The sequence below is a fragment of the Anser anser genome, assembly GCF_964211835.1.
Source record: "Anser anser genome assembly, chromosome: 1".
Lineage (NCBI taxonomy): Eukaryota > Metazoa > Chordata > Aves > Anseriformes > Anatidae > Anser > Anser anser.
The window spans coordinates 208,440,842-208,467,648 of record NC_139720.1 but is presented as its reverse complement, the minus strand read 5'-3'; the positions used below and the strand labels follow the sequence as shown (position 1 = coordinate 208,467,648).

General features: G+C 41.8%; 1 protein-coding gene across 6 annotated transcripts in view; it reads right to left on the bottom strand.

Annotated features, from left to right (window-relative positions):
* Positions 1-26,807, bottom strand: part of TENM4 (teneurin transmembrane protein 4) — a 1,267,116-nt gene that overhangs the window by 322,274 nt on the left and 918,035 nt on the right. For all 6 annotated transcript variants that reach the window (XM_083820251.1, XM_083820252.1, XM_083820255.1 and 3 more), the window contains 2 exons: positions 20,523-20,811; positions 15,758-16,027 (listed from right to left, as the gene is read on the bottom strand). In XM_083820251.1, coding sequence (XP_083676377.1) covers positions 15,758-16,027; positions 20,523-20,745 — 493 coding nt within the window. In that variant the 5' untranslated portion in view covers positions 20,746-20,811. The remainder of the gene's footprint in view (positions 1-15,757; positions 16,028-20,522; positions 20,812-26,807) is intronic.

Below are 26,807 nucleotides of genomic sequence, written 5' to 3'. Positions count from 1 at the left end.
GAGAAGAGGAACAGTTTGCTGTCTGAATTGCTCATCAGGAAGAAATAAAGGTGAAGAAAGGGAGGGAGGAAATAGAGTTGTTTGAGTAAAGATACTGAATGCAAAATCGGAGTGGTAGAAACTGTAAACGCTGAGGAGATGCTGGATGAGTTTGAGTCATGCAACAGATTTTTTTCTCCCGAAGCTGTGTAAAACATGCTGCAGCCACCCGCCTCTGAAACCTTTCATGCAGTCACTATGGGAATTGTGACCCCAATGCAAGGTCATGTCTTTTATCTATCCATCTATTTATTTATTTATTTATTTATTTATTTATTTATTTTTCAGGGACTGGCTAGAGTGGAGTGGTGGCTGGGCTCATGCCCAGGGATCATGTTCAAGGGATACCATTTTCATGAGGGCAGCACGTATCCAGACACCAAGAACTACCTGCAGCAAGACATGAACAAAGCCTTGTTTTTTCTGTTCATTTCTCTTTCATCCCAGTGGCTTGGGATCTCAAAGGTTTTGGGTGACATCTCAGGTGGTTTATGGCAATTATTATGACTTCTTCCTGACTCACTACATGGCTGCGCAGGACTTCAACAAGTTAGCTCCTTGTCTTCCTCTATCAGCTCCCCTAACAGAGTGATACTGAGTACCCCTTCCTAGTGACCTGCTGAATTCCTTGTAATTCCTTGCATTCTTCCTTCAAACTATTGGAAAATGGAGTCACTAACTTGTTTTCAGACAGGATTTTTGCAAGTACAAAGTATGTCTGCATACTTTAGAAAACATTAAAGTAAATAATCTGTTTTTTATTATTATTATTTTTAATCCTATTGTGGAATCCTATTCATAGGTTTATCTAGACTTGGCAATGTAACAATGTAATTATTCCTGGGAAATTATTTAGAAATATTCATTTTGAAGTAACTCTCTACATGGAATCAGAATGATCAGAAAGATACTTGTGCCAAAAGAAAGGATGCTGAAATAATTATTTCAGAACATCCCTATCAGTAAATTTCCAATTGGAGAGGAGCTCGTATACACAGGAAGGAAGCAAACTCTATTGTCTCCCTCCTTCCTTGCAGCCCTTGTTTTACAGCCGAACAAGCAATAATGAGGCTGTAGATCTGTGTCTTCTTCTTAGAATCCAAAAGGCTTTACAGAGTCTGTTGGATGAATTTCAACACCCTGATCAAGTCCAAGGAGGAAATAAACTCTTCCAGAAATTCACCAATCTTCCTCTTTCTTCTTTGAGTCTGGCTGTAGCTCAAAGGAACCTTATGGACCATCTGTCCCTTCTATCCTCTCAACCCCCACATGCCACCATCGATAAGACATCAATCTGTGAAGCAGCTCTGGGAGAGATTTTTTTAGTAGTTTCTCCAAGAAAGCATCGGAGTAATTCCTCTTCAGAATCTATCTGCTCTCTGTCTGCCGGGGAAAAGGAGTATTGACATCTCCCCATCTCTGCTATGGTCTGGACATTCTTCTCTTGAAGGATGCAAAATGTATTTGCAAGAACTTTAGACAAAGCCAAGAATGAATTAATGAAATCCAGTTCAAGGAGGAAAGAGATAAACAGCGCATAGATTGTGAGACCACTAAGTTTTGGAAAACATTAATTACACTGGAAGAAAAGAACTTAAAGAAGGCTTAGGACTCAGTTCATCATAGTCTATGGGGATATGAATCTGTTGGGGTACTGCTCAGGGTCAATAATAGATGCTAGTGTTCAGGATGTCTTTGGGAACGCTTCCTGAATCTTTTATCTTACTCATATGTGTGGGACCAGCCACAATCTGATGCTGACAGCGCAAACTTCCAGAGCCACTGAGATAAAAGTGACTGAGGGGTTGCAATGGATTTAGAGTCCAGACCATGGCTCTTCCTAAAAGTTTCCGAATAAAGCTTTTATTTAGAGGTGGTTAAACATTTCCATAGTAAAAAGCACTGATCCCTTCTCAAATACACTTTTGAAGAGTGAACTTTTGCATAGTCATGCAGTTTACAGACAGAAGTCAGTCTAAATCACAGCTGCTTTTGCCCAGCTGCTCTGTTCCTTTTGCTCGCCTTCCAGCAAGACATCCAGTCGTGAGCTGAAACACACCAAGAGCATCTCATGCGGATGCTGCTGAGAAACTTGCTCACCCTGACCCTAGGACTCTTTACAGAGACAACACCTCCAGGCTGTCACCCTGCTGCACTCAAAAGCTTTCTGCCCGTACAGCTGCAGATCACTGCATCTGCCTGCATTAATCTGTGTCTGTTTAGACCCTGCCCTCACAGATTTTTGTTTATTTTTTACTACTGCATCTAGTTTTTACGTCCACACACTTTAGCAGCCATGAGTTTAAGTTTTCCTCTAGATAACCACTAAAATGTTGAAATGCATTATATTGAATTCCAATACCTACAGCCCCAGTGCCTACCCTTTCAGTCCCAGAAACTCTCTATCCAACAATTAATGTAGCAATATCTTTTGTTGTCTGTTTTTTTTTTTTTTTTTCAAAATATGGCTAATTTATAACCTAATGACTTCGTACATCCACTTATATAAATGGGTAGGACTGTCCACTGATGTTTCACCAGGGCTCAGCTTCAATTCACACAAATCCCGAGGACAAATAGGAGCAGGAAGAGGGTTCATAATCCAAAATTCAGCTGGGAGCCACTCTGTTCACTGCCAGCTCACATGAAGGCAGATACCCCTGTGCAGACATACATGACCCCCATCAAAGGGAGTTATGGAAATACCCCATTCAGCCTAAATAGGAGCCATGGAGATTTTGTGAGTGGATCTGTTTTCGACTTTCTCTATTCACAGCCCCAACAGAAGGAAGATGACCAGAGAAAGCAGATTTGTCAGGACTTGAGGGCAGGCAGCGTCCCCGGGGAAGGGACCTGTGCGGAAGGAATGGCAAGGACTCCCTCAGAGGGAGCCACACTTCATGGCCACTCAAACCCCAAAAGCATTCAGCTGGAGCTGAGCTACCCTGAGCCTAGGCAGGAACAAAGAGAGCAGGTTTTGTCCCCTTCTGCCCTCACAAGAAGTCTGGTTTAGGTGTATGACTTATAAATACAGACATTCTCTTTGCACAAATGTCTATGTCGTCCTTTATCTAGATGTCCGAGGTGATGCCATTCACAAATCAAAGTCTGCAACCAACTAAGTCATCCTCTCTTTATCAACCAAACTTATAATATGCGTAAAGCCTGAACCTGATTTGCATGAAAGGACCTATTTTCTCTGTAACTCCATCAGGTGGAACCTCTAAGCCCTCTCCCTATTAGGCACCAAGTTTACCTGGCATCTCTCCTGGAGGAAACGCGTTGTGTTAAACACCAAGGAGGAGCAGAACCAGCTACAGGAAAAGTTTGCTTTGTTGAGCATTAGTAAAACTAATGGAGTATGTTTATGTAGCACCTTTCATTCCCAGTGATCAACTGCTTTGCTAGCCTTAATCATTTCACCCATCACTGAACTGCAGACACCTCTGGGGTGGAACATTAACAGCTGCTCGGTGGAGCAGAGCAGCAAAACAGAGCAATTTAATGGAGGAGAAACACCTCGTCCAACTGCAGGTGCAAAGGGAGTTTTGTTAAGTGAAATGTAATTATCCAAAACGGTGGTACCTAGGGGATAGGTAGTCGCATCCCTTAGCACTCTGAGATGGGGCTAGGGCTGCTGTTCCAGCCCTGTGTTACCGGGGAATCAGCACCACAACCTGGCTCTGAGACAGCAGCTGTGCATCCATTTAATTCCCTCCCCAAAGCAATAAAAGCATCCCGGAGACTTTGGGTGGGTTTTCACATTTGCATTCTTTCAGGCTAGGATTGCTATTTGCCTGTTTCAAACACCTAAAGCAAACCAGAACCAAGCAAAGAACATGGCTGGAGATGGAGGCTTGGCACATCCAAGCTTACAAGTAGTGCAATGCTCTGCTGGCTATTGAATCCGCACGTAATGTCAGAGGGAGAAATCATTGTTCTTAAACTATTCATGGCAGGGCGGCTTGATTTAAATTATAATCATGGTTTAAACCAGCAAACAGAGAATCTTGATTTAAATAATCAGTTTTAATCTTGTTTTGCATTTGTGCTTTTCAGTTATTTTCTTTTAAAACTGGTTGATTCTCACTGATTGGTATAATTTGCTGCTTCTTTATGCTAAATCAAAGAATATCCTATATCTATACATATTTATTTCAGCAATTATATAGTTTAGCATGCATTTATTCAGATTTCTACTTTTTACATTTTTTCTGAAGAGAAAATGGTGAACAACAGATTTCTTATTCAGTAGATGATTGCTGGATTTATTTCTTTTCTTTTTTTTATTTTTTATTTTATTTTCTTTTTTTTTTTTTTCTCATTTATTTGGAATTCATGTCAAGCTGCATTTAAATGGCAACTGGAATCCAGTTATAATTTCACCCCCCTCCTCCCAAACTGAGAGTAATAAAAATGCTCGAACCTGCTGGAGATATGAGAAGAAAATAAGTCTTGCACAGAAAATGAATTGAACTAACAAAGAGAGCGTGCTGGCTGTCGCTGGGGAGCTGGAACGGAGGGATATTTCCAAGAGAGCTCGTCAATGCTTCTTGCTGGCTGGCAATGCTGGCTTAAATAGTTCCCAGGTGCTTTCACTGCCCCAGCTCAGCCACTGACCCTTTTCTGATCCAAATCAGGAGGATTTTCTGTTGGGTGAGATTTCTGTTGCTCTGCCCTGGGTCAAAGTAACCTGTGTGTGTGGGACGGTGATACCTTGTCCTGAAGGACAGGCTTTAAATCACATCGTTTTGGGAGTAAATCAGAGTCAGACCATGCAAACTGTTACAGTGGCATGGCTGCAGGGATGGTGAACCCTTGAAAGGGTGACAGCTGGGGACCTCTTCAACCCGTTGTCCCTCGAATTTAATGTGTCCTAGAGTTAGCTGTAAGACATCTTGCCTCAGTTTTATTCATGCAGATCTTCCCTTCCCCTTCTCCTTAACTGCTGGAGGTTTCTCACTTCTCTACATGCTCATTGAGCAGATCTACTTGAGTGACTCGATGTGAAGAAAATCTCCCTTTCCACCTGCAGAAGAAGCAATTGCTGTCAGGAGCTGATTTAGCACCTCCACAGACCGGTTCTAGGTGCTTGCCCAAGGACTTTGCCTTTCCTTAAAACTTCGGCAGTTAAGACACAGCGGCTTGGAAACGGTCTGAGAATAACTTAAAAGTCTCTAAGTGATTATTCTGAATTTAAGCCTTAGTCAGGACTGTCATAATTCCCCATTTCATTTTCAGCATTTTCTCTATTAAAAGAGGAAACGCGCGCTTTGCTTAAATTAAACTTAAAAAAAGCATCCCCCCCACTACAAAGCGACCAAAGCGGGGCAGCGATCAAAGCGTGTGCTTCCAAACGTGGCAGAAAGCCGTCGCTTTGAGGAAGCTCTGCTCTGCTTTGCCACATTTGAAGCTGGCCGTGGAAGCCCTGTAGCACTTCGGAGGTCATTAAACACAGCGGCGAGAAGAGGGCTGCGCTTGCTGCCAGCTGGCATGAAAAGGTCTCGCCTGCAGAGAGAGCTGTGAGGGGAGAAGGCGCACTTCTCAGCCTTTTTGCCCCCCTCCGAAGATAGCTGTTGCATGTTTGAGGGGTTGCCTGTGCTGGCATTTTAAATATTTCAGTGCTGAGAATTCACTTAATACATTACTGGATAGAAGTGGAGTATGGCAGTGGTGTTTGTTGTTATATCCATGTCTGATTAAAAAGTATTTGGGTTCACAACTTACAAAGGAAAAAAAAGGAAAAAAAAAAAAGGAAAAAAAGAATAAAAAGAAAAAAAAGGAAAAAAAAAGAAAAAAAGAAAAGAGGAAAAAAAGGAAAAAAAAGGGAAAAAAACACCCTCCTTTTGTAACAGGGAACTAATACAGAGAAAGAGAAATGAAATGATACAGCCAAGGTTAAGCACTGCCTGTAGCAGAGCCATGGATTAACTCTCTTGAATTGCAGCCCAGTGCCCACTCAAATGCAGCCCTTCTCTGAGTCCTGGACTGTCTGGTCCCCAAATGCCATTTCATTATTTAGACACACTTGTTAAAGACTTATTTTTGATTGGTCCATAACAACATTATGCTTATAAAATATTTAATCTACGTGAACATCGGATAGGCATTATTAGAAATCTTTTTATATTTGTGTTTCAAAGTGGTCTGTGGTGGGAAGGACAAACCAAACCAAATTGCCTTAGGGCGTTAAAGTTTTTAGGGGCATTTCAAAGAAACACCAAGGACTTTACAGAACTAGGGCAGCCTTGTATTTTCAATAACTGCCCTGGATTGAAGAAAATGGCATTTTTGCCTAACACTTAATCAAAAGCCTCTGAGAAATAAAGCAATGAGATGTTAATGAACAAATTCTCATGGCAGAAGCCTTTATTTGGATGTCGGTGCACACCTCCAGGCATGGGTAAAACCAAAATAATATTTTCCCTCCTCTCACTTTGTTCTGCTCATGGGTGGAGATGGATCATTGCTGAAGACAAAGCACGATACCTCTAGGGGTGCTGGCGGAGACTGGACCAGATGTGGACTAATGCTTTATGCTTTTCCTAGAAGTAGGTACAGTGGCCCCAAAAGGAGTTCAGAAATATAGATGTAAGCATCTGGAAAGGTCAGGTTAGGAAGAAACCCTGGTATGCCTTTTCCCCTGTGCAGGAACTAGCATTGTACCTCTTTGAAAGGCTGGGCTGGCATATCGACATGTATGTGTGACCCCTACACAACCGTGTTGAAGCAGAAAAGGGGGAAAAGGCAAGGGAAAACAAACTCTGGTCCATGCTAACCAGCAGATTTAACTCTGCAGGGCAGGGATTCTTTGGCCATGGAGGTAGGTAACAGACCATTTTGAGCCTTCACCTTTTCCTTGCTTTGATTTATTTCCCCCTATAATCATTTGATTTTTTCTTTCCACATTGTTTCTCTCTCATCTGTCCCAGGAGGGCTTGACTGTTTGCTTAGGATGAAGCCAGTGTCTGGCCCTGCAAGGAAAATCCTGCTCCAAATACACATCAAGCTGCAAGTCCAACCTGCCCCAAGCACCGATGTTCAAACACAAATCCCACCCCAAAAAGAGATTGAAGCCAAGTATTTTTATTTAAAGAGCAATAGGGCTTTTGCTGCTGACCCTAGCTGGATTCCCCCTATGGTGTTTCACACCACAAGGAATTATTTGTTGCACTTGGAAATAATATATATATACATAAAAAGTGCCCCGATTTGCTTCCAGAATGCTTGGCAGCTGGCCAGCAATGTTATTAATGCAATTATTTTCCATTAAAAAAAAAGTCTCCGTGACAAGGCAGTTTAAAGTGGCGAAGGAAAGGACAAAAATTAGCAGCCTAAGTGAAAAGAACAGTAAATTCTTACCTGTTAATGTAGTTTCTACCTGTTATCAATGAGTTTATGGAGTCTGGACCTTATTTTCCCACTTAATGGCTTCACTGTCATCACAATAATAATAATGTGAAATCTGCACACTAACCTATATTGAACTGCAGTTCATTACAGCTGAATCCCATTGTGAAGCGTTTTAATGTCAGCATCCCTTCAGATGCAAATTACAACAATAAAGAAAATACATTCTCTATGGGACTTATCATATGGAGAAAAAAATACATGGAATTATTTTTTTCTGTAGAAAAAGCAGACCAGTGATGAGATAGATTAGCCCTAAAATCAGTGGGAATCCCTTCATTGAGAAACAAAATCAAGGTATTGTTCACTAATGAAGAAAATGAATTATTAAACTCAGATGAATCCTGCCTAGCTTCATCGCCTGAAGTGGAAGCATGGATGCTGTTGGCTCCTTCTCTGGTCCCTGGGACGAGCTAGGTGGTACCAAAGGGAGGTTCAGCTCTTGGGTGCATTGAATACTTCCCTAGAGACAGTGACATCCCCTTCTTTCCTGCTTCGAAAGGCTGTTTTACACCAAGTGGACAGAGGGTTGGTTAAAAGTGGAGGGACATTAAGGGTCTGTTGCCCTAAACCCTATCAATTTATCATCCTGTCAGGGTGAAAGTCTCTGAGACTCCTGTGAAGAAGTAAGGAGGTACCTCACCTTTTCACTTTCAAGAAGCATATTGGGGCTAATGTCTGAAAAGGACAAAAGAGGACAGAAAATGTAAGGCATTAGGAATCCATCATCAAGGATGTCCGTGGTTAGAAAGTTGGATCACAAGAAAGGAAGACATAACAGCCTGCAAGGGAGCCATTTTTCACTGGAGAATGTAGCATTTGGGATGGTCGTATAGCAAAAGTCTCCTTTTTAGGACTAATATTCTTCATAAGAATATTAGTATCTTTACGGTTGGAGAACCTGAAGGCACATTCCTTCCCTTGACCTTCACATTTCAAGTGATCATCGGTCTCTGAATTCTCTATAAGGCAGCTTCAGTAGGCTGCAATACCCAAGCAATCCCAATGTGATATCAAAATGGGGTTTTGCTTGCAAATCCTACCTGGAGAAGAGCAGCGTAAGAATTTCAAGGAACTGAAACAGAGAAGGGGATTAGTGAAAATCCCTTTCTGAACCTGCTGCTCATTTCTGTAGTTTTCCAGTGTTGTTCCCTGTCTTCTACAACTGATGCTGGATCTTTAGTGCTAAGGGCTCTGGCTAATTTTTATTTCAAGCTGAAACATCTTGTTAATATTAAGGTTACAACTGATAGGAGGCAAGTGAAGGATGACAGCCAGCAGATGCCTGATCTTGACCTGGTAATTCTAATTTATTCTTGTCTTCTCCTACTCAAAAGGCATAAGGAAAGCTTAAGAAAACAGAGCTTAAAGCATATTTCTTTTCTTAAAAATTATTTATTTTGAAGAATGATTTTTTTTCTAAATCTCTTTTCTAAATTCTCCAGAGTCTGAGTATCATATTTATGCCTACACAATTTGCAGAAGAAGCATGTCTGAAGCGCACACTCATTTACTGGAAGTACTTTATAATGCACTATTTAATTCGAAGGGGGGGAAAAAAAAAGATGTTGCTGCAGCCACGGTAACAATATTAACAAGAGAGTGCATGAAGCCTGAAAGGAAATTACTCAGCAAAACGTGGTAATAAAAAGAAAAGTCACCATGGATTATCAACTAGGGTATTAACAAATAATTTGTAATGCTAAGATCACACAATAATTCTGGCACTGCTAATTGCACTGATATACTGAACTGCAATTTGGGCCAGTGGTTTGGGTCAACATGGTTTGGGAAGCAGGGAAGAGAAGGCAAAGAAGACCGAGTAAAAATCCTCCCTGTGCAGGCATTCAGAGCTATTTAGGAATACCTTGTAAGGCTCCTGGTAACATGTACAGACAGCATTAGGAAGATAAGCCCCAGACAACCAAAGAGAACAAGAAATATACATGGAAATAAATATCATTTGCCTAAGGTTCCCCTAGCTATTGTAAAAAAAAAAAAAAAAAAAAAAAAACCACCACTCTGAAGAGAGAATATTCAGAATATTCAGAAAAAGTTAATGAAATTTTGGAGCATGTGGCTTAATGACTGGGACAGCTTTCTGATTTAATAAGAAACCAAAATGTATACGAGAAACCTGGTGGTGAACAGCATGTTGCAGTGTGTTTAACCAAGAGTACTGGGATTTACACCTTGCTGGCACTCAGACCATTTTTCCAAAGCAGCACGGTACCACCGTACACCTAGGACCTGATCTACCACTGCTGATAGCAACAGGAATTTTCAAAGGCTTCAGCAAGGTCTGTATCAGGCACTGCTGAATAAGTGGGAGAATTAGTTAGGCTTCTTAACTACCCAGGAGAAATAAAATTATATCGTTTCTCTGGTGTTTCTTGCTTGAAGAACTTGTCTTTAATTATTTCCTGCTGTAATGTACCCCTGTGTTTCTAAATATCTTCTATGAGCATTTGTTTCTATCAAGTCCTAATTTCCTATGCAGTTTCTTAAGCACTCCTTCCAGCAGCAATAATGGCTTTAGCAGTGTGGAATCAGAAAGTGTGGCGGTTACTGCAAGAAATGCTCCTTAAATCATGTGTTATGTCAATTAAATGGCCAAGAGTTGGGGCTGTGATGGTAGAACAGGCAGAGCTATCATGTGAGCTTTCCAGCTTCTGATTGCCAGTGAGTTTCAGTTCTACATAGCAGATTAGAATTTTCCAGAAAGGCAATTTATTTGATGGGAAAGCAAAAATTAACAGTAACACATTCACTACCTTTCTAGTCATGTTGGTAAGGCTTGGAGAGCAGGTTTGGATATTGGGCTGGCTGTTTTCCTGACAGCTTTAAAGCTCATTTAAATGCATCTCAGAACGGTAGTGACTAAAAGAAAAATTATTTCTCTCTGTAGGATGTGGGTCCAGCAGCGTAAAATGAATTGGTACTCTTAATCTTGTCACCAAGTGAGTAAGTGTCTCGATAGCTATAGCCACCATACAACTTTTGGGACTGACTGGTGATTTCAGAGGTGACACCAGAGACAAACGGACCTTGCGATTAAACTGTTCTTCCTAAACAGAGGTGGCCAACAGATGAGTGGTGGAAATGTTGGTGATACTTGCATGGAGTTCATAGGTGAACGAGAGATCTGAGTCCCAGCAATGCCATTTTCACTCCTCTTGCACACATGAAATGCAGGCAGAATTGTTTGCAGCAGCATATGTTTCCTATATATTTTTTGAATTATTAAGATGGAAAGAAGGACCCACAGCACAATTTAGCAGCAAAGGTCTTGCAGACTGAATTTTGGCTTCCAGGGTGCTTAGATTTGGAATTTTAGTTCGTGTCTACTTATCTCTCAGTCTGCTAGATAAGAAAATTCCACACTTCAGCAACAGTTCTGCTGCAATAATTTCTTCATACAATATATCACAACTGAGCATTTAGTTCTATATCATCTCCATCTCGGTTGAACTGTCTCAAGCCATCTGATGTTACTCATCCTGTCTGTGAGATCCTTGTGGCCTCTTGATACTGCCCACATTCTTCCCAAGAGGAGATGACGACAGAGAGAAACATCAGCTCCACTCTGCACATGTACAGAGCATTAATCACTGCTGACTTGTACTGCTAATGAAGAAACCGCTCCCCCTTTCTCCAGCTCCTTCTCACATTTAACCGACTGCATGCCTTGGTGGAAATTAGCACTAAACCCTGATTAAAAATGAAGTGAATCTTGAGATTGCCTCGGCTTCTTTGGAATAGCTGAAAGTTAAATTGTATTTTCTTTTTAATAAAAAAAGGGCAGCAACCCACTTTCACAAAGACAAATTTTTAAAATGTGGTTGACCCAGGTCTAAAGTGATCCTGAAGCAATTGCACTGAATAAACCAGTAAGTTCTTTATCACATCGAAGGCAGAGAGAAAAGTGTGTGTGTTGTTTTGTTTTGTTCTGGGAGCAGGAGGAAGGTATGGCAATATCAGTATTTTTTGCCCCCCTCATGCTCAGATCCATTGGGAGACTATTAGCATGATTCACAATGGTTTGGGTGGGCTTAGGGTAGGACCTTCCCTATGGAGCAGAAGGAGATATTCAGAGCCTGTTTCATGGGTGCTAACCAACAAACGCTGTCCAACTCTACATCTGTTAAGAGTGTCCTAGACAGTACAAAACCACGAGGTTCTCAAAGCCCAGTCTGAACAGTCCTGCATGCCCCCTGAAACCAAAGAAAGCTTGTCAATGCTACAAACTATTGAAACAGGACAAAGGGATACTCAAGAGGACAACAGGTACAATAACTCTGACTGAGGCAGCATCCAACCTGGACAGTTACCAGCAGCTATGTGTCTGGTTTACACCTCAGACCTTTTAGAACTGGAGTTCCCCAGACTTCTCTGACTACTTCTGCCAGTGCCTACTACTTACAAACCATTTATGAGAGGAGGATCAAGGTGTCTTTGTTCAGCTTGGAGAAGAGATGACTAAAGCAGTGGCTGTCTTTTAACTATTTTAGATGTGGGGATATACAAAAGATAAAGCCAGACTGTTCTTGGAAAAGCATGGTGAGGGAACAAGAGAGAGTGGACAGTAGAAACTCTGACTACCTCCAAGAAGAAGAGTTGTTCTCAATACGAATGGTCAGCACCAGAGCTGGGACATCGATGTTGTGGACTGTCCAACCTGGGAGATACTCAAAATGCAACTGGATAAGGTGCTGAGCAACCTGATCTAACCTTAAAGTTAGCCCTGCTTTAAGCACAGCTTCCAACATAAATTATTCTGTGGTTCTGTATTTTTAAGAGGATATGTTTATGACTAGAAATATTTTGCTTTTGACTGAATTGCTGCAAAATAAGTCATTTTCTGGAAAACTATTACCGCGTTCTCCTCCATGTTGCTCTTACCTATAGTAAAGAAGTAGAGCAAATCAGAGCAAAGCCTGTTCAGGGTTGCCTAAGGTGACACCAGTTAAGTTGATGCCAGGCTCAGATCCAAATGATCACCTCAGGAGCTTCTTTTGTTTGAATTAGTCTTGCTGAGAAACCGTGTGAAATAGCACAGGAAAAAAATTCTCCTAAATTATTTGCTTAGACATTGAGCACCCAAACACTTTTCTGTGCACGGACCTGAACTGTTGATATGAGTTCACAACTTCAGCTTAACCTAGGTGGTCATGATGCAAAATAACCCTTAAGCTTCATTAAATGGCTGCTATATTAGCAGCATAGAGTGATTGCATTAGTCTGGATGAGGTGTGGTGATTTTGTGGTGATTTAAGCTGTCCCCTCCACCCCCTTTCCTGCCAAGTGACCAGCCAGGTTGAGCAGAAAGCACTGGCCAACCAAGGAGAAGCCTCTGGGGCTCTTTGGGTGTGCAGGGTCTGAGCTCAAGGCAATGCCAGGGTTGTAACTCAAGCTAACTTCAGTGAAAACAAACTCCTAACCTAGTAAAAGTACTCAACCTCCTGGAAAGCCTGGGAACAGTTTAGATAAAACATTGCATGGCTTTTCATGCCAGCTGCCTGTGCAAGTGATTTATGGACTGTAATATGCCATGGAACCAGACCACTTCATCGGTTTCCTTAAAGACAGAGAGGGGGATTGTGGCCACATTTACTGAGCAGCATATCTGTTCCTTCAAGGCATCACCACTCCTCAAATAAAAGAAAACCCGCTTTTTGAGGGAGCCAGACTTCTCTTTTTCTAAGAACACAGCTAATGTCTTGGTAGAATTGTGTTTCGACAGCTTTGGATTTAGAAACATCAGAAGTAAATTCTGATTATTCATTTTGGATAAATAATGAACAACATAAAAATCGCTGACGTTAACCTTCATTGGAAAAGTTGGTTTAATGGGCCCCATAAAATCTTGTATTGATGGCAGGTTCATAAAGCTCCATATTGACTTCAGCTAAAGGCTATAACTTCTATCAATACTGTCAACAATTAATATTGACTAATAAAGGTATCCTGTAAACTGAGTCATAGCATTATGTTACTTTATGCTGCCATTAGCAAAATTTCATGTCTTCTTGAAAACATTTCTCCTATAAATCTGGGATTTCTCAAAACAGCCTGTGTGATAGCTAGCTGCAGAGGGCCCACAGTAACACTGCTTCTGTGCAAAGTGACAGAGCAACCTTTCCATTTGCTAGACAGAATTTCTGAGCGTATCCCAGGCTTCGCATTCTCCAACAGCAGGTTTCAGGTTGTGAGGGGTTTGTTTGCAAATGTTTGTCACACCTTTACCTGTGCCAAGAAAATACAAAATAAAGATGTCCACATTTTATCTGTGTACATTGAAGGCTTAAGATTTTGTCCTTAGTCCCTACAACTGAAGTTATGTGTCTCTCTTGCAGCTCTGGGCAAATTTTTCTCACCTGAATCTGGCTAATGTCTCTTATCTCTTCCCTTCTTCCCAGGGAAGTCTGTTTCAAGTACCAGCTCAAGCTCTCCAACAGCATGATTTGGGTTGTAATATTTTCCCTTGCATTCTTTGTGTTCCACACCTCTATTTTTTGTCAATATGAACAACACGATTAGATTCTGCACACCATCCCTCTCTAGTTTATATTTACGCTACACAGATTTTATATTTTTGACTACGATATAGACTGTCTCATTCAAAATACTCAACACCTAAGACTGCAAATGCTTAGGAGCCAAGTAAACTTCTATGTTTGGACAGCACTTAAAATCCTGCAGATATGTTCTCCACCTTGCTGTCTTCCCTTTTCTAATTGCTATGGTGGTTCAACAAATGGTTAGTGTCTCATCAAATTTAAGGGAAGAGGAATTGGAGGTTGTCTCAGTCCTGACATTAGTACTCCTTCCTCTGTTATTAGTTTCAGTAAAGCCTTTCAAGGCATGTGCTGTTGCTAATGTGTTGTTGCTAATATAATTTCATTTGTAAGTGATCTGTAGGTACAGAGTTGCATTTGCACGTGTAGAGATAGCATTACGGAAACTGGTGAAAAAGACTCCAGTAGCTAATGTAATTCTTCTCTCTTAAGGAAAAAAAAATGGCTAGAATTCGGTGGTTTGCTTTTCTTAGGAGGCATGGAAAGAAAAATGTATGGGATAGGTTCACAGCTGCTCATACACCACTATATAAAGTGCAGGAGAGGGATATGGAAACGAGAACAGGACGCAAGTCCAAGGTGTTTGCTTTGGGGAGCGTGCAAGATCCCTCTGTCTTTTGATGAAAACACAAGGCTAGGAAGTAAAATGCTAAACTCTGGCACTGCATTATCTGCCTGTCCTACTGAGTGAAACGCTGTAAGACACTACACCAATAAACTTTAAAAAAATATATCATAAAGATACATTTTTAAGAAAATTCTTCTGTACATCCATTAAATAGAAGGTCATTTATCTTTGAACTTTGCCTAATATATCATTATCACTGAACAGAAACTTAATAAGATTCCACTGTAATTTTGTTGGAGTTAAACATAAAATCATGTGGGTGGTGTATGTCTCACTGTGTCATGGCTTCCAAAGGAAAAGTTATCATCATTTGTCACTATAATACTGTGGCAAAAAGCATAACGAGAACAAGCAATGCAGTCATTTCACATCAGCTTTCAGAGCTGAGCTCAAGCGCCCGATGACTTGTACGCAGCAGCTATATTAAGAAGCAGGCTGTGCCATAATTGAATTAAAGGTGCAAAGGCATATATGGCTGTGTGAACCCCCGGGTCAAGCTGCAATTGAATCAAAATCCTCTCTCCTTCCTACACTGCTTGGCAGAACTGCTGACCAAAAGGTTCGCGGGACTTACAAAAGGCATGCAGGAGTCCCTGCAGCTGGGGATGCAAAGTTACTGAGATAAAAAATTCGTGACCTTCAGCTTTTATTTCTCACGAAGAAAAAGGCTTCTAAAAATATTTCACCACCGTTTTCCTTCAGAGAGCAGTCAGCCGATTTACATAAATGAAACGGCTCCTGTCAAGGAACCAGTGAGGAAAAGAAGGAAATTATCTGCCCCGAAAATCTGTAGCAAAGATAAGAGCAGCATCAGCCAGGGAAGGGGAGATTTAAATGCTTTTTGTCTGAAAGGTCGCTACAAAAAGCAGAGAAAGTATTATAGCCGCTTAATGATCTCTGTCGCTGTGATAAATAAGTAGGAGCTTCTCCAGCAGTTTATTAACAAACACACTGTAGGACAGTACAAAAGGCTGCGACACGGCGCTATTAGAAGAGTGTTTTCACTGAGTCTGATAAAAAAAAAAATACAACTAAGGAAGATTAAGGTGGAGTGGCAAGAAGTGGCATTGCTGGTCGAGCTCGAGGCTGCCATGGCACTTACCAGTTTCGGTATTCTCGTGCTCCGTGTCGGTGAGGGTGAGGTTGGAGTTGGCCCGGCTCGATAAGCAGGAGCTGCGCCCAGACTTGGTGTTGCGTCCCCAGAGCCTCACGGGGTGCTCAGGTGACATGACCACGTCTGCCTCTGTGTCGGCATCTGAGCCGGTGCTGATGGAGTAGCCGCAGTGAGGCAGTCCGATATCAGTCCGGTACAAAGTCCCATGTGTGGGCGTCACGTCTTCAAGACCCAGCTCTCGCAAGGAGAAGTTGGCTCCTGGGAGAAAACACAGCAGCCTGGTTATTCTTTAATAGGGGACAGTTTCACCTAGCACGTGTCAAATGGCAGAACCATTCATCTTCTGTCTTCAACCGAGACCCTCCAGCTCCAGAGTCCTAACATCACAGGAAAAGTTGCCCTGTTTCATGGTGTTGGTTAATGGGACACCAAGTGACTATGCCAAGACCAAAAAAACCAGCTGGATTCCTGCCTCTGGAACCTTGTGTCTGACTAAAACTCAGGACTTGCTCAATAAAATCATCACATATGAAAGCAAAGGGGATGGAATTCTTCGGGAGAAAGAGAAAAGCAAAATGGGGAATGCAATGATTACAAAAAAAATCATATACCTTGCAACTGTACTACAGTAGGAAATTTGAGTGAGTTCTGCTCCTTGAAATCAATGAAATTACAAATTGGGGATTTAAATTTCCTTGGGTGATCTCACTTTCCTCTGGCTGACCACTCACGACTTGACTCGGTTTAGCCATTCATTCTGACACAGTCACAGCGGAGGTTATTTGGCTGCAAATAGATGCCATTGTTTAGCTGACTAAAAATATAACCTGAAAAATGACTCTTGAGTTCATGTCTCATTACCTGCTGAGCTTCAAAATCAGACCAAATCGATGTGAAGGAGTCTTCAAATATTAGCATGCTTTGTTCAGAAAGTTGCATGAGAGAGCTGGGGAGAGCAATTAGTGCCTCTATTTTAATACATATTTATTTATTAATGCAATCTTTTATTTTGCAGCCCTGAATGTCTTTAAAGGATTTTGGCCACCTGTGAGTGCCTTTATCTGCACCGTGCATTTACGTGGCACAATGTACCCCGCTCCTGTTACAGTACACCTTGGTCAGACGGATTAAGGAACTTTATCTATTAACCAGTAGGAGGCATCAGGCCCTGGACTGTGGCCAGATACCAACACCGCTGATCACAATCAGTCTAGTTGGCTTCCTCCTGTTATTTCAATAAATAAATCCCCTGCAATCAAAAGAGTTGTTGAGCCCAAACCGCCAAGTTCATGTGCAAGCCCCAGACTCAGTCTTAGAGCAGTGTTTGTGGCTCAGACGTGTTTCTACAAGCTGGATCTGAACGCGTGATCTCCAGGACTGTTCAGTCCCCAACCTCGCTTAGAACAGCAAAGTTCTTATCTATCCGTTATTGAAATTCATTCCGCAGGTCTGGACCTCAGCCTCAAGGTTGTATCCAAAACTGAGTTATGCTTCTCTCCGTGCTCAAAACCACAAGAGCATGTGGTTCTCCTCGCGTTTTTATTTGTTGATGTAAAATATCACATGGTGGAAAACATGAATCCAATAGAAACAGTCAGATTTCTACTTTTCCAGAGTCTGGTTTCATGCTTGTGGAAACACTCTGGCTTGTCCTCGTGTCCTGCTGGGCGGGGAAGGGTTTGCATTATAGCACACATGCACTGAATGATCAGCTGCTCTTTTACCGTGCTTTTTCATTCCAGTGACTTTGCATCTCATAGGGAACAGAGAGAAAGAGATGTTTGAATGCAAAGTGAATAACGGGACTGGACAACTTGTCAACCTAAAGTTCGGTAAAGGAACTGCTTGACGTCAAGAGGAAATAACCATGGTTCAGCTGATTATGGATCTACAGCTGATAACACTTAAACTGTATAAAGCATTCATGAACTTCACACGTTCTTAATTGACCAGAAAAAATTAAAGCTTTCAGAGAGAGTGGACAGATGAGGATGCTTGGGGCTCACACATCCGTTGAACCCTGTAGCCTTGCTTGGGGAGCACAGTGCAAGCTTGTGGCAGATTAATCCATTTAATTTGGCTGCAAAACAAGTCTGAGAGAGCATCCTCTTACCACTCCACAGCACGAAGTAACAAATGAACTTGACCTAAATTATAAAAGCAAAGAAGTAGTAAATCCCTAGAGACCTTACTCTTCCAGTTTTGACTTTTGGGCAAAGCTGGGATAGTTTTCAAACCATCCTCTGTGGAGAACTGGAGAACAGCATCTTCTGGTTTTGCTTGCACATTTGAGTCACCAATGGTGACTTCCACCTTCCCCTGCAACAAGCCACACTCATCATCCAACACATCAACATGCAGTGTGACTGATACTCTCCAGTAACAGCAGCTCATAAATTATGAAAAATGACTGCTACAATTAACTGAAAATCAAATTTATTTGCAATAAACAGCAGGAGATGCATCGATTTTCATATTCTATGCTCACTGTTGCCTTTTAAGCTGGAAGAACTCAAGTCAATAAAAGGAAGATAATAAATATCTGAGACTTTTTAATTCAGATCTGGTCTATTTTTTCCTGTGCTGACTTGCACGTTTGCTGGCACTCACACTCTAGCTAAAACCATTTAAATGCTGACTTGTTTATTTACTGAATTTATTTGGTCAATTTGAAATGTTTCCCTCCTCTGCCTTCCAAACCAATGCAGGAGAGAAATTCACTTTGCTTTGTTGATGTCATGCAAGCTAATAAGGCTTGGTTTCAGTTGGCATTAGCCCAAGAAGCACCACAAAGTGAGGTCCATTTATGGCTTTCTGCCAGTGGAAAATGTGGCACAGAAAGTCCAGGGTAATTGTTATCATTCTTCAGAACAGTTTGGGGACTCTCAGGAGAAACTGGGAGAAAATTGTAAAATGAAAAACCTGTGGGTGATATATCAGAAGTAGAACCAGCCCCCTGATGTGGTTAACCTTAACCTCTCAATCAATTTCAGCCACTTAGACCAATAGTTTTTAGCATTTTTCAGTATCCTACATTTTTTTTTTCCTAGGGAATTATGAGCTTCTGTATAGCAAATTTATACTCCCTGTCAATAGACTGGCTTTTCTTATTTCTCTTTTGTGGACTTCTTAGGAGAAGTCCATAGATCTGCGTGGCCTCATAGACCCTCAGGCTGAAAACCGCTGACCTATACTAATTCACATCTACCCTGCATGGTGAATATATTGTATGAAGTGAGCAAACTCAATGACCTAAAAGGTTTCCTTTTCTTTATAACTTCTTAGATTCCTTAGAGAGGATGAAGTACTTCAGAGTTGCTAAGAGGGAAACTCTTTTTATGATTGCAAAGTATTACTTACAACACCTACTGCCCCTTTTGTTAATTATTGCCTGCTGCAACTTTCCCGAAATACAAATACCAAGACTATGCGCCCTAAGAGACTTCTGCAAGTCATTTTCCTTGGGAATGCCTTAAAGATGAGTTTTGCACCAAAACCACAACTGCATGGTGTTTGAAGAGTGAAATTAAGCAGTCCCCAAGTTAAACTAGTGCAGTTGTATGCATTTCCTTTGGAGAATCAGCTTCTCTAAACACCAGTGGGCGCGCTCAGAGCAGTCAGGGTCAGCTCTTTTATGTTCATTGTCTGGATTGCTGCCTATTCCATTTGACTTGCTCTGCCATTTTATGCTTTTCTCGATGGACTTCTAAAAATAATTTATGTGAAACCCTGCTTGGTTTCTGAACTAAGTTACTCATGTCTCTACAGAAAAATGAAAATGAGACTATGAGATTATAGAAACAGCCAGAAATTTACCTCACGTAGGCAACAACAGCATCAAAAATGTAACTGCACTTGACTTCAAGCTAGCAATAAAAAGGAAAACATCTGGAATGTCAGTTAGGACTCTGGAGCCCATGCTGACCCATATTCGCTAAATGGAGTCCTAAAAGTCCTAAACGTGTCTCTTCGCCACCCTTTTAATACTAGAACTTGTCCTTGTCTCAAACCCATAGCCTGCAGGCCATGTACAATATCAAGGATATTTCAGCTCATCTGCAGTTCCTCCAGGCTTCTTGTTTTTTTCTGTAGCCCTGATGGACAGTGTGACAGTAGTACTATCCCTTGGTTGTCTTCTGCCTTGGGATCTTTGTTGACTTCATGACAGAGCAAGCACATGACATAAAAAAAAGGACACCTAAGCAGGCAGGGACTTCAGAATCACAGACCAGATGAGTTTGGAAGAGACCTCTGGAAGTCATCTGGTCTGACAGCCCTGCTCAAACAGGAACACCTAGAAGCAGGTTGCTCAGGAATTTCCAGGACTTTTCATGCAACATCAGTATACATGGAGATGGACTGTGCAGCATGTTCCCACTGTGTCTGGTTTCACAGCTGGAAGTGTCAATGGGCTGTTGCAGATGCACACAACACATACAAGACAGCCTCCAACTTTCTTCTAGAATGTGGGATAAGAGTAGTACCTCTCTGTACTCCCAACAATCGTAATTAGAGAATGTCTTTTAGTTGATGCTAATGAACACAGGCTAGTGGTATCCCACTTAAAGTCACCAGTTTGCATACATCCCATAATTGTACAAAACAATGAAGATGTTCCTTGCTGCTCTCCTTCACTATATCTTGCTTTCAGCCTCACAGTCTTTCAAAAGCAGCCCCCTACCCACCCCAAGCTCTCAGCACCGAGTTGTTTAACTCTCACTGCTTACAGCAGCTCCTGCTGAGATGCGCTCACCTGCTCTGCAGAATTCATCAGCCTCCTGGTGCACCATATCTTTGACCCGATTGCTGTAGGTCAACCTGGAGTCTTGATCATAAGCCTTCAGGGTCTCGCTGGAGCTGTAGGACTTCTGGGGAACCTTGCTGTCCTCGCTCTCCGCTGAGGAGCTGGTGTAGCGGCGCTCGGTATCGCGGCGCCGAGTCAGAGATCGATACGGTTTCCTTTCTTTTACATCCATGGCACTCTTGTCTGAGTATTCAACATTAAAATAATGACGTCTGTGTAGTGGTCAGAATGGGATAATCTGAAAGAAAGAATGAAAGAAATAGTACCTATGCTCATGCCTTTGGGCACCAGAAGGCTAATTTGCCTTTTTTATACATTCTTGCACTGAACAAAAGAGAGGTTACTTAATGGACTGCAGGAAAACCCTCCTAGAGCAATTACCGATGGGAAGAAAGTCTCAATTATGTGTGACTCAGAACTTTACTAATTACACTGGCTAACGGGATACATGCACGCAGCAACCTGCATCTGTCCAAACTGGGCTTGAACTTGAGGATTTCAAACTGATTGTGATTTTCTGTGTCTTATTTCCACAGGAAGTGACTCAGACACCTCCTGGAGGCACATTTTATGTACAACGGTCACCTAATTGGTGGGAAATCAGGCCATGCTGAAATGTCTCTATTTGGGCACATGGAAGACTTTGGAAAATGCTGTCCTATGCTTTTAAAAGTGTTTTGGTACATTACGAGTTTATTAGGAATGAAAAAAATAATGAGAGTGTGTAAGAAAGCAAACAGGGAGAGGAAGGAAAGAAGAATTAAGGGATGAGATATGGATGGAAATCAGATGCAAATATCTTTGTATTCAGATAGCTTCTCTTTACCCAGCTAGAAACATATTAGAACTTAGCAGAGTTGAGAAAGTGCAAAGAAATGTTACATGCCCTCCTTCATGTAACAGCATGGCCTGGGATATTTGTCTGTGGAAAACCAGTGTGTATACGCACTGGAATGAAAGCATGTCTGCACACAGAGAAAACTGATATAAAAAATACACCATGTATTAAAAGTACGTTTGTCAAAATAATTAATAAATTGTATTTTCACTTTAAGTTTGTTAAATGCAACAGAACAGAAACACTGAAAAAAAAAAAGCTCTATGACTTGCAGCAAGATGGTAAAATACATTTTTGAATTCTTGAGTACCTAAACTGGTTTACAGGGAAAATACTGAGAAAACCCACAAACCAAGCATTATTACTATTATTTTATTTATTCATTTATGTTGCAAATCTGCAATTACAGGTTGGGTTTCTTGGGAGCTGAGCCCTCCTAACTGCAAAAAAACAGGAGCTGTGTCTTGGAATGCTAGAGTAGAATATGGTTGTTTACTAGACAGGAAAAGGAATTGAAAATACCTATCACTCCTCAGTCTTTTTCATACCGAGTAAGTATGGAAATACACTAGCAAGGTATTAATCACATTCCATTGGTGTTTCTGTCTTGAAAGGCTAAATCCTGAACGTGCTAATGAAATCTTGATCCTCTACACTTCTTAGAGCCCAGCCTTGTTTTCGATGCTATGCCCTGGATTTGTGCTGCAGCACAACACAGCTACAACACGACTGTAAAGGTGAGATGTGCTGTGAGTTTTACAAGTTGGTTTAGAGGGATGTGGTGTAACACAGCATTTGTGGCTCTCCAAAAGCCTGTGAGGAATGGAAGACCCTAACAATTCATAATACCCTACAATTCGTAATAGTAATGCAGGGGTTTGAAGACAGCATTTTATTACAAATTTCTCACTCACGGAGCTGTCTGGTGCAAGCATAATTAAGTGTATTCTCTAAGTATTCTAAGCTGATGAGGGACTGCAGGAGGAAGTCTCTGCCTTTCTTCTCCCCGCTGCTGAGGCCGCCCCTGCAGTGCTGGGCCCAGCGCTGGGCCCCCCAGCGCCAGCCAGAGCTGGGCACCCTGGGGAGAGCCCAGCGCAGGGCCCCCGAGGTGCCGAAGGGCCTGGAGCACCTCTGCCGTGAGGAGAGGCTGCGAGAGCTGGGGCTGCTGGGCCTGGAGCAGAGGAGGCTCCGGGGGCTGCCAGCCATGGCCACCGGCACTGCCGGGAGGTGCCGAGAGGCCGGAGCCAGGCTCTGCTCAGGGGTGCCCGGGGCCAGGCCCAGAGGCCCCGGGCCCAGCCTGGAGCCCAGGAGGTGCCCTCTGCCCCTCAGGAAGCACTGCTGGGCTGGGCGGGTGCCGGAGCCCTGGCACAGGCTGCCCAGAGAGGGGCTGGGGGCTCCTCCTTGGGGATCTCCAGCAGCCGCCTGGACGTGGGGCTGGGCCCCCTGCTCGGGGTGGCCCTGCTGGGGCAGGGCTGGCACCACAGGGACCCGCAGCTGCCCCACACCACCAACCATTCAAGGATCCCATGGAGCAAGGGCTGTGGGATGGCCATGAGATACACTGGCAGCTGGTCAGAGAAAAAGACAGCCCTGCTCTTGTTTCTGCGACTCTGACTTTACAAAGACTGCTCACTGGGTTTTGTCCCTTTAACCTCCAAAAGGAACTTTGCAATGACAGAACCAAATTCTGACAACTTGTGTCGTTTCTGTTGCACTCTTCTCAGAAATTAAGACACTACTTCAAAAACAAAAATCCACTGAATTCTCTCCCAGTCTATTCCAGTGATGGCAGCAGACCAAGTTCACACATCCTATTTGTCAGCAAAGCACAGAGAACCTATTGAACATGAATGGAGGATTGGGAGTGTATGCCATAAATGAGCTTTACTCAAGTCATCCGCAGAGCTTCTGAGCACCGCTTTGATTTTAAACATGTGTTTAAACCCACCAAAGTCACTGACCTATTTTCATTCATGAACTGTGTACGTTCAATACAGTGAGTGCAAATGGTATTCCTCACTGCCCAAAATTTATGCACATTAAGCATTTTGCTGAATAAGGGCCTGAGAGATGGAAAGACTTCAGACTGAATGAAGAAGAAACAGTCTTCTAAGGACCTGTTTAATATAGTAATAGTGTTTAAGAGGTCTACCAAATAAAGGTAGACATTTTGCTGTATTGAATTAAGTTTATTGGTACTTAGTTCAAAAATGTAAATGGATTAGAACATCTGACTGCTCTTCATTACACTATCTTCCTCCCTTAAAAAACAAAGCCTTTTTTGTTTGGAAAAATGTGACTTTTTTTTTTTTTTCAATTGTTATTGAATTGGTTTATCTCCTTTATACTACCTCTGTTTGTGTGAAATCCTCAAAGGGACCAGGTTTGTTATACCTTTCAATAAAACACTTTAAAACAGGCTCCTTCACAAGGACGCTGTAGTAAGAGCTGTTATAACAAACACTGACATTGTGGTTTATTGTCATGAGGGCTGGAGATAGCAAAATTTGAGCAAGAAAAGCAGTTACTGTATTCTACAAAAAAGAAATGAGGAAAGGGGGCTTCTAGCTGCTCATGAGTATTGCAGTAATTCCTAGGAAGGGTCAGTCATTTATAAACCCACTAGCAGGAGAAGCACACGTGCCAAGAAAACCTTTCCCTTTCTGCACAGTTAGAGCCACAAGGTACAAACAGGGTCTGTAATTACCATTAGTAACCTTGCAACTTAGGAAATGGCCAAAAAAACATGAGGAAATTGACTGAATTCCCACCAGATGAAGGTTTTTCTTTTCGTAAAGAAAGGTGCTGAAAAACTGAAATTCCTCCTACAGTTCATCAGAAATAGTCCTGTAAATTTGCACCATTCACATACACATTCCTCTATAACAGTGCTTCAATTCCCAATTCATTCATGTCTTTATAAATTTAACTCTCCTCAGCCCTTTCTCTCCCTCTTGCTGTTTGTAAGAAGACTGGAAAGGTCACCACAAAAACACATTAGGTTTCTTTCTTTCTTTCTTTCTTTCTTTCTTTCTTTCTTTCTTTCTTTCTTTCTTTCTTTCTTTCTTTCTTTCTTTCTTTCTTTCTTTCTTTCTTTTTCTTTCTTTCTTTCTCTTTCTTTCTTTCTTTCTTTCTTTCTTTCTTTCTTTTTCCTTTTTCTTTCTTTTTCTTTCCTTCCCTCCTTCCTTCCCTCCTTCCTTCCTTCCTTCCTTCCTTCCTTCCTTCCTTCCTTCCTTCCTTCCTTCCTTCCTTCCTTCCTTTCCTTTCCTTTCCTTTCCTTTCCTTTCCTTTCCTTTCCTTTCCTTTCCTTTCCTTTCCTTTCCTTTCCTTTCCTTTCCTTTCCTTTCCTTTCCTTTCCTTTCCTTTCCTTTCCTTTCCTTTCCTTTCCTTTCCTTTCCTTTCCTTTCCTTTCCTTTCCTTTCCTTTCCTTTCCTTTCCTTTCCTTTCCTTTCCTTTCCTTTCCTTTCCTTTCCTTTCCTTTCCTTTCCTTTCCTTTCCTTTCCTTTCCTTTCCTTTCCTTTCCTTTCCTTTCCTTTCCTTTCCTTTCCTTTCCTTTCCTTTCCTTTCCTTTCCTTTCCTTTCCTTTCCTTTCCTTTCCTTTCCTTTCCTTTCCTTTCCTTTCCTTTCCTTTCCTTTCCTTTCCTTTCCTTTCCTTTCCTTTCTTTCCTTTCTTTCCTTTCTTTCCTTTCTTTCCTTTCTTTCCTTTCTTTCCTTTCTTTCTTATCTGTTGCATTTAACTGACTTAAGTAAGTTTCCAGCACCTCTCCATGAACATCCAATTCTTGTCATCTCCTTTTTATGGCCAAATTCCCAGATGGTTAAGATACCTTGTCTTCAATGCAGTTGTGTCGGCAGGGAATTTACCTTGCAGTGTGTTTCTCTGATAGATTATTATTTTTTATCTGCTACTCCTTGTGTCTTGATTTTGCTTCTGCTAAGATTTCATCCATGCCATCAACACTTCACATTTTTTGTGACTTCTGTGGCACACAGTGAATAGAAAGAATCACACTTGTCTCAGTTACATACTCAACCACCAGTTTCTTTCCGTCTCTAGCTCACAATTGCTCCTCATATTTTTAAGGTCTTCCATAAACTTGCTGGACCAAAAAAAAACAAAAACAAAAACAACAGCTTCTAGTACTGTCCTTTCCATTGCTTCAATCCTGGTCCCTCCATAAAGCACAAAACCCTTCTGCTCTAAACTGTTTCTATTTGGAAAGGACTTTCTTGTCCTATGATGCAATGTTTCTGTCTCAGTTCGATTTTTTCATCATCTTGCTCTTTGCATATTTTTTTTTTTTTCCTCCAGGACAATTAATGGCAATAGCCATTCTTATTTTTGACAGCCTTCTGAGTGTACAATACCAGCTGGACTGCAAGCTGATTTGGAATAGTGTTCACAACAGAAGCATCCTTCAGGCTTTACTTACTCAACTCAGAAAGTCCTACTGATCCCAGCAAGGGTTATTCACATACTAAAGCCTGTAAAATCAGACTCCTCGACATAGTTATATTTTTCAGAGGTGTGAGGCTCTTCTCACATCCATGCATATGTGCCGAGAAGCAGAATAAAAACCTGAGCTTTCTAGTTCTGGTGCAGTAAGCGCACTGCTTATTTGCAGCTGTTTTTATTTTGTTTTTGCGCTGGTTGGCTCCTAAATAATCCTTTTTATTATGTTTTATCCTTTATATCTATCCTCCTCATTCTCGGTTCTGTTGCTTTTTGTTGCTCTTTGGAGCTTTGATTAACCACACCGGCTTTGTGCTGCAGAATTGCACTCAATGAATGGCAAGGGGAATGATTTATTTTCTGAGTCACCACTCAAAAGACAAACTTCCATCAATCAAAAACCAGACAAGAGAGTGTGACACCACAAAGCGATATGCTAGGAGGCGCTTACAGCAAAAGGGACAGGTGGTCTTTGATAGCTGACTTACATTGCAGGTCACTAATCACAGAGATTAGCAGCAAGGTGATAGACAGTGCCTGTTCAAGAAGGCAGCATGTCATATCATCCAATTTTCTGTCAAAATGTGAGTGTTTAAGTGGTAGAGATAGCTTTATGTGTTTCCTATATAGTTATGGCAACAGGGTGATGAGAAAGCTGGAAAAGTGAAATATCTCGTCTTCATGAAAACGTGAGCAGGAATCCTGGTGGGTTGATTTTGTACACCTTCGCTCTGGGCGAAGAAAGGTTTTCTTCCGCAAAACTGCTTATACTAAAATGGCATCATCTTACTCAGCAGGGCCTGCTTTTTTTTGTCTTTTTTTTTTTTTTTTTTAAAGTAGATCTTCTCATTCCACTGCTTTGGGCATTTTTTCCCCTAATTTTTAATGCTGCTGTCCTTTGTAGAATGAGCACAGCCACAGAATGCCGAGTAGCGTGCTGGAT